General features: G+C 41.9%; 1 protein-coding gene across 1 annotated transcript; it reads left to right on the top strand.

Moving 5' to 3' along the window:
- The first annotated feature begins 237 nt into the window (after positions 1-237).
- zfp36l1a (zinc finger protein 36, C3H type-like 1a) lies at positions 238-5,007 on the top strand. The gene is made up of 2 exons (XM_053335379.1): positions 238-454; positions 1,624-5,007. Exons 1-2 carry the CDS (start codon positions 404-406, stop codon positions 2,686-2,688), a joined length of 1,116 nt encoding a protein of 371 aa, XP_053191354.1. The 5' UTR covers positions 238-403; the 3' UTR covers positions 2,689-5,007.
- Positions 5,008-8,398: the final 3,391 nt, after the last annotated feature.

Genomic DNA, 8,398 nt, shown 5'->3' on the forward strand with positions numbered 1-8,398 from the left:
TGTTGCTAAGAATTTAAAAAAAAAATAGCCCACTGTTTGATATTTGTGATGTGTGCAGCAGTATAGTACAGTGAGTGACTTCAACAAAACTGACAACCCAGTGCAAGTTTCCGCAAAAGAGGAATAAAGAAAGACAGAAGAAAAAAAAAAGTTGACTGAAAAAGTTAACGCCCAGCGCTTCAGGCTCCTCCTCGAAAGGATTAAAAACCAAATGTCGAGGCTGGTTCAGGGCAGAGGGGGAGTTCTGCAGGGTCAAAAATACACCAGGAGCTGCAAATCAGAAAAGTCGGCAGACCTGCGCAGCCCTCTCTAACAAGCACAGTTTGGGGGTTGTTGTTTTTTTTTTTTTTTTTTTCCTTTCCTTTTTTTTTTTGGGTGATTTGACCGTGGTCTCGTTGCAGAGATGACCACAGCTGTGGTGTCGCCTTTCTTCGACTTCGAAATCATGAACAAGGTAGCTTTTCAATAACTTTTTTTTTCCCTTTTACACTTTGCTTTTCTTTTTGTGTGTGTGTATGAGTGTGTGTTTGTGCTTAGTTGTGTGAAGTAGTAGTGTTGTTAGCCTGTTAGCTGCTGTGGAGGAATGATGAGCTGCTGCATGCCCGCGGCCCTGCGTTGTTTTGCTGTTTTCGCTTCACTTTTTTTGTAAAGACTTTGCTTATTTAATTGAGTGTGTGTGTGTGTGTGTGTCTGTTGTTTCCTGCTTTCAACCTTTTCGACTTCACTTAGTTGTTAAACGTCTTGTCTTTGTAAGAATTGTGCTTGAGAGTGTGTGTGTATGTGTGTTGAAATGGTAAACTTATACACATTCATACATTTGTGCCACATCAGCTCCACAGTTAATGTTTTGCTTAATAGCTACGTTGCACTTTCGAGTAGACGACCTTAGCTACGGTTATTTCTTCATGCTGTTTTTCCTCTTCTTTTTTTTTTTTTTTTTTTTTTAAATGAGAGTGAGTTTTTTGCGCCACTTTTAATGCTCCTCACAAAGCAGCCACATGCTCGCATAATCATTGACCAGATTTGTCCGGCTTTAACCTACTCTTGCTCCTGTAAAACTTTTTTTTTCTGTGTTAACTATTTCAGGTGTTGTAATAATTTAGTCTTTAAAATGTCACTGCACTGTTTTGCCTTTGCACACATTTTCAGGCTTCAGTGTCAGATTGCTTGATAAACTCTGCACCTTTTCCCTCCTTTTTTTTGTAGATCTCTGTTAGCTTTTACTCAACAGAGATCTTTAGTTTGTGTATTGCAGAGCAGACGAGTGTTTCCTTATAATTCAGCAGGATGCAGAGCCACTTTCATTATCTTTCAAATGATGCAGCCTCTTTGTAGCCACTAGCAGCCCACTGGCCTCTCATGTGCTCTCTTGCTCCATTTACTAAACAGGCACACATTCCTAACCAGGGCAACTTGCCAAACCAGCTGCTGTTCTATAGGCCTGTATCCGCTCATGTTGTCAGAGCCAAAAAGGACACAGTCATGCAAGAGAGGAGGCTGGGGGATTTTTTTTCTCCCCTCTCCAACCCACCAGATCTTTTAGAAAGCAGGACCACACTGCCTGTCACTCTCCTGTAGAATAAGTTCTCATAGCGTCTATTTTTTTTGTGTGTCTCTCTACAGAACAACAAACTGCTCAGCTACAACAACAACCTGGGTGCTCCCCATCCCATGTCTGTCCCTTGCACTGGCACCAATGTGCCCATCTCCAGCCCCACCGGAGCCCTGCTGGACAGGAAAGCGGTGGGATCTCCCTCAGTGGGAGGCGTGTACCAGCGGCGGCACTCTGTCAGCAGCACAAAGTTCAGCCAGAACCAGTACCTGAACAGCCTGAAGGCAGCGGACCACTCCTCACTCATCTCAGGGGTTGGCAATGCCAGCAACAACAAGGAGAACCGCCTGCGAGACCGCTCCTTCTCTGAGACGGGTGAGAGGCTGCTCAACAAATGCCTGGGTCCTGCCAGTCCCACCAGCGGCAGCCAAGTGAACTCCAGCCGTTACAAGACGGAGCTTTGCAGGCCCTTTGAGGAGAACGGTTCCTGCAAGTATGGCGACAAATGCCAGTTTGCTCATGGAATCCATGAACTGCGCAGCCTGAGCCGCCATCCCAAATACAAAACTGAGCTGTGCCGCACCTTCCACACCATCGGGTTCTGTCCTTACGGGCCTCGCTGTCATTTCATCCACAATGCTGAGGAGCGCCGTGGACCTCCCCAGCAGTCCTCCCCTCTAAACTCCTCCAACAAGATGGAGAGGCCTCGGCTGCAACACAGCTACAGCTTCGCAGGCTTCTCCAGCTCAGCCGGGCTGAGAGACAGCCCCACCTCAGTCACCCCTCCACCCATGTTCTTCCCTGATGAGGTCCCAGACTGGCCCAGCAGTAACCCCTTCACCTACTCCAGACAGGAGCTGGCCAACCTGTTTGGGTCCAGCTTCGGTGGTGGTCCTGTAGGCACAGAGCCCAACACCCCTGCACCTCCCTCTCCAACAAGCACGCCTTACTTTTTCAGACCCATGTTGGAGTCCCCTCAGATGTTCGAGTCTCCAGCCAGCCCTCCAGACTCACTGTCAGACCAAGAGGGCTACCAGAGCAGCTCTGGAGGCAGCCTGAGTGGCTCTGAGTCCCCCACGCCGGACACCACCCGCCGCCTTCCCATCTTCAGCCGCCTCTCCATCTCTGACGATTAGACTGCAGGCATCCACCAGAGACTTTAAGTTCGATGACACAAAGAGAACACGGCACTCCCCTCTACCTCTGACCCGTTCCTTAGCTTCCATGTCTTCCCTTATGCAACACACCTTGTTAATTGCTTGCTAGCATTGTGAGGATGTAGTCAATTAAGGGAACTATCGAATCAGATGATCATTTCATCCCTGTTAATCTGCACAGAGAGTTTCCTAAAAGTACCCTGCCATGTGTCATAGTGCCAAAAAGGAGAGGAAATTGAACAATGTAAATCATGAGAACAAGAATTGACTTTCGCCAGGTGCCACTTGTTTTTTTTTTCTTCTTCATTTGATCTTGAATGTGTAGCAGCACAAGTGGCCTTGGAAAGGGGAGTGCATTGCACTAGCCCTCAAACCCCCCTCCCTCTCTTTCTCTCCCTTCCTCCATCCCCTCCCTCCCCCCTTAATGATACCACTTCCCCTGAGCTAGCTAGAGGGTGCTCACTAATGTAACTGTAGATCTACCCCAGCCGTTTTTACAGACTGAGTTGAGAGAGAGAAAAGGAAAAAAAAAAAATATACAGACCCTGAAATGATATGAAAATAGTTTTTAAAAAAAGAAAAGAAGAAAAAAAAGTGCCTGGGGCGGTGTCTGCATGTGTTTAAGGGTGAATGGACTACTGTTTGTTTTTCGGTTCTTTCTCATTTACCCCCCTCCAACACCCCTGTCACGGTTCTTCTCAAGTCCCGTCTTATGTAATTGTGGACTGGGTGAGTCTGCAGGAAGGACTTTGAACTGGAAGTTGGTTGTGTCCCTCCCCCTCATGAGTGTTTCTCCTCCTGTTGCTGGTCACTGGCTCTTTTTTTTTTTTTTTTTTTTGGGAAGGAAGTCTTGATATCAAACTTACCATTAAACCTGTAAGACTTTGTCCTGCCTCTCAACTCTACCCCACCCCACCCCCTCCTCCCCAACACCCTTCCCACCTCCTCTTAATCCTCGCCGATCTGGGGAATTCCAGCATTCCCATGGTGCAGTTGTACATCCTGCGACTTGACAAGATCGGATCTCCAAGCTATTTTACTTTACTTCTCCCCCACTTTAGTACCTGCTCCGAGGAGCTCTCCGTACTCATTACATCCCTTTTTTTTTGCTTTCTTTATTTGATAATTATTTTTTATTAATGTTATTATTATGGTTATTATTATTATTGTTTGAAAACTTTCCTGACAGAAGGTTTTGCTTGTCACTGCTATTTAACTTATCAGAACATATTTATTGGTGATCATATGCATTTTTTGTTAATTTTGTTTTGTATTTATCAGGATAATGAACAATAGAATATATTTTCTTTTATGTTAAATTATGATCTTCCATATTAATCTAAAGATTGTGAAGACATTTTTTTGTCAGTTTTCCTTTTTTCACAGTTTAATATATTGTTCTTCAATGACTTGTTCTGCAACTACACTTTGTCAAAATGAAACTTAATTTAAAGCAAAAAAAAATGCAAAAAAAGATGTTTTGCGTTTTGATTATTTATTGTACTTTTTTTCTTACTCCCTCTTATTGGACTGCAATTCCATCAAAACTAGATTTGCTTGTATTCATTCCTGATATCCCTCCCCTCATACTTTTACAATAATCTGACAGTAACAGTAGCTAACTGTTATCACGTTGATTCAGCTCCTTTTTTCTTTTCTCTATTTTGTCCCAACTATACAGAATAGTATTTTCACAGTACTCGGGTTGATGGTAGAAGTAAAGAGGTGCCTTTTTTTATTTATCAAAAGACCTCTCACATGACTGGTTTAGGAGTTAGAAGACTAAGGTTATTTTTGAAATGTCTTCATCAGTAATGTTCTTACACCCAGTCTGTTCTTGCAACCAATAGCTGTGACCAAATGGGTTGAGGAAAGTTACGTTTTCTACTCTCATTACTATTATTTTTAAAAATAAAATTGATTTGGATGCTTGATGCACTTGCTTGGGCCCCCCCCCCCCCACCCCTTCTCTCTTGACCATCAGAAGTGCCTCGTTGAATACATTCCAGGTAGCTAAGGCTTCTCTTGCCTTTTATATTTGATAATGGAGGACAATGAATATTTTTAAGTCACATGTTCTGTGTTGCCTTCACGTTTGTTTGAAGAGGTGAGCAGATTTTGACACAAAGAAAGTAAAAAACTGTTGAATGTATTTTTGGGTTTTTCTCAGCCATGTTTTTTTTGTTTTCACTACAGTAATTTCTGTGAGTTTATATGAAAACCTGTTTTTTCCCTCTTTTTTTGTAAGTATTGATTGCAGTTAAGTCAATAAACCCCGTATTTTTGGAAAAGTTATAATGTCTAACGAGTCATGTTCAAGGGTCCTTTTTGGGAAGTTGGGTAGCAAAGACACAAAGATACACTTAATGCAGTTTAAGTCTAGTAAGCAACATTTGTGATGCAGGACACTAAAGGATGTCTATCTATCTCAGGATACATCACCCAAACTTAAATTGAGCTTCTCATATGACCTTATAAATGTGGCATTAGAGATTTTCCATAAGATATAAGGGAATTGCATAGTTTAGAAAGACCATTGTGTCACATCTTTCTACACTGTGTATATAAAAGGGGATAAAATATGCTTACAAATATGAGCAAAATCAAATTTCGAGGAAATCGGCAATACAAGAGGCCTACTGTCTGTGGCTCCCTGTGCACAATGCTGAACTAAAGGGAGTTTCGCTGTGGTGAAAGTTGATTGGTGAGCTGCACAGAGAGCATTCGGGGGTATTGACCTGGGGATGATCAAACTCTGAGCAGATTTCGTTACGCAAAGACACCATACTCCTGGTTTCAGCAGAAATATTGATCGGTAGGGGCTGTAACTGTAATGTTTCCAAGAATTGAAGAAAAAAAAGTGATCCGCTGAGGTTATGACCTGATCGATGATCCTGAGGTTACGTCTAAGGTGATCGATGAGGTAGAAATTTATGGTAAGCGAAGGGCAAACAGCTGAGTCACAGATTGTTAAAGTGATAGGATTATCAAAATATCCAGCACAGCACCCTAAGTGGTCAATTTGATATATTTTCGTATATAATATAAATCTAGATAACAATCTCTAACCATAAAGACAAGCAGAGTGGTGTTTGATTTCAGTAACAACATACTGAAGCAGACCCCTTCATACACTCCACTCAACATCCACACTGCTTCTTGCCTTCTCTCTGTGTTTCTGGACACTTCCGTCTGTCCGTGTTTATGTTTTCTCAGATTGCAAAAAAGGAGCCCGGAACAGGAACTCCCTTCCCTCCATACAATGGTGGGTGCTGACCCGTCACAGCTGACCCATGGAGGCCTCCTTGTTGCTTTATTCCAGGGAACCGGGCCGGGTAGATTGTCTTGTTTCTTTGCTCCCTCCTCACAAAGCACCCCCCCCCCCCCCCCCACCCCTACCCATCTCTGAACAAGCTGCCTGCCTGCTGAGAACCTGGCTTCACTTCACGGCCCAGTGTAACTTCACCTACCTCTCCGCATTCCAGTAAATTAAGCAGGGAAACAGCCTTTAAAACATTTCTTTTCTTAATAGACACACACATACACACACACACACACACACATATACACACACACACACACACAGGTGCTCATGACTAGTGTTGGTTGATTACTCACTGATTCATATTGTTTCATTTTGTGGCTCACATTGATTTATCAGCAGCAGAGAAAGTTAAACAAACAACAAAAAAAAACATCCCACAGCAACTTGCACAGACAACATGTGGACAACAAACCAAAGGACTAATGATTCATGACATGCTGCAAATAAAATCCTCAGTGAATTTCAAAGCAGTGATCAAACTTGGCAGCAGTAGGCATAAAGCAAAAGTACGTTTTTACAAGTGGATTACATAAACGTCCTTTTAAAAAAGAAAAATTAGTAGAATATGCAACTTTTTTTAATGCTGAAGTATTTACTAATAGAGGGCAAAACAAGCTTTTATTGTTCATGTTTCAACATAGCAAACAATCTAGATGGACTTCGGCATCATCTCTCATGCTCTAAATGTTAAATTTAGCTCAACCATAATGTTCTGTTTATGGTTCTGGAGACCACAGACCCTCTTTAACAGCTAAAAAAAACATACTTACATACATTGTTTTATCACCTTTATACTTTATGACCTTTTTCGTTTTTATAATTATTGCTTATAAAAACATGATTTTGAACTGATGACATGTCTCAGAACCCCATTGCTCCGAGGCTCCAGCTGTTAAACATATTTAGTTAAATATAATGGATTTTTATATGCTTTACATGTGTGAGGGGTGGTTGACGATACTTTTTACACAGCGCTACCCCTCCCAAAATCCCCAAAAAGTTTATTTGGATGTCTGTTATTTTTGTTTTATATGTTCATAAGAGGTTTAATAGGGAGCTCAACCTCTCTTGGGTCTAACTGATCATCACTACACAGGATAACCTGTTGTACATTTCAAAGTTTGTGGATGTTATAAAAATATAGGCCACATAAAATGAAACATGAAATATTTCTTTATTAGGTGTAATATCACAGATTTTTGGTTATTTCACATTTTGTCATTCTCATCTCATGCCTAAGCTCAGTTTGTGGCAAAGGGGAGGGTTCATACTTCAAAACATATTAGGTTTTAATGAGGGCAGAAAAAAGGAAAAAATATTTCCATATTAGGTGAAAATGACTCGTGCTCACCATCCATGCTTTCTTGCTGCACTCTTTTCAAAAGAACAAAAGTGCATGCAGTCTGAGGGACTTGAAAGAGGGCTGTTTCCTGTTTGTATAGAGACACCTTGAGACACAGTATCAGGAAGTGGTTTCTGAATCTCCAGCAGTCGGAAGGTGGTGGAGAGAGGGGCTCGAGTGCTCTTTGATATGTGGCAATAAAAAAATAAAAAAACTTCCATTACTTAATCACATTTTACAGCAGGTGACTTTCCAACATGGAAACTGTACAGTGGCACAGATCAAGTTTGTGGCTCATTCATTGCTTGCTGCACGACAGGATATTGCAGGTGTGCAGTTTTACTCTCGGTGCTCAATCTTCATTCACCTTTAACCCACAGAGGTTGAGCAACAGAATCTGGCGGCATGTACACTTTGTAATTGTGTTATCAGAGGCAGGTTTACTCTTTGTTTGAGAGAGAGAGAGGTGAGCAAATAGTGCTGGATGTGCTAACTGTGCTATTTCCCTTATCTACACTTACAGCTGAGAGCTGGGTAGTTGCAGATCTGCATGCATGCATGTGTGCATGTGTCTGTGTCGCTCCAGTGTGACAGGTGATGTGGGTGGGATAATTAATCATCAAAGAAGGGCTGAGGTCAACACTTGAGTGATGATGTTAGGTTAGGGGCTATTCTGATGCTGCTTTGTCTGTAGAAAACAGATCAGCACAGTTAACCTCCTTCAGACACACATACCAGAGCTCAAACCTGCATTAAAAACTGCACTTTTAACATCAGTGAAGGGATTATATGTTCCTCTACAGAGTGAAAAACATCAACACAAGGTAAAATCATAAGCACATTAGTAACAAAGTGTATGACAGTCAAGCTTAAAGCCAGACCTTTTATATCTTTTGAAAATTTGATTTGGGAAATAAAGTTTTCACCCAACCATAAGGAATCTTTGTTCTCTGCCCTTAATGAAACATGAAATGTCAACGATAGAAATACTACAAAAAGTTTGACGTTTGCACAATCTGTGT

This window comes from Scomber japonicus, chromosome 16 (genome assembly GCF_027409825.1).
Source record: "Scomber japonicus isolate fScoJap1 chromosome 16, fScoJap1.pri, whole genome shotgun sequence".
Classification (NCBI taxonomy): domain Eukaryota; kingdom Metazoa; phylum Chordata; class Actinopteri; order Scombriformes; family Scombridae; genus Scomber; species Scomber japonicus.

Bases quoted from the DNA above. Each gene is read 5' to 3' on its own strand.
- zfp36l1a (XM_053335379.1), top strand. From the start codon at position 404: ATGACCACAGCTGTGGTGTCGCCTTTCTTCGACTTCGAAATCATGAAC. The intron at 455-1,623 runs GTAGCTTTTCAA...GTCTCTCTACAG, and splicing joins ACTTCGAAATCATGAACAAG to AACAACAAACTGCTCAGCTA.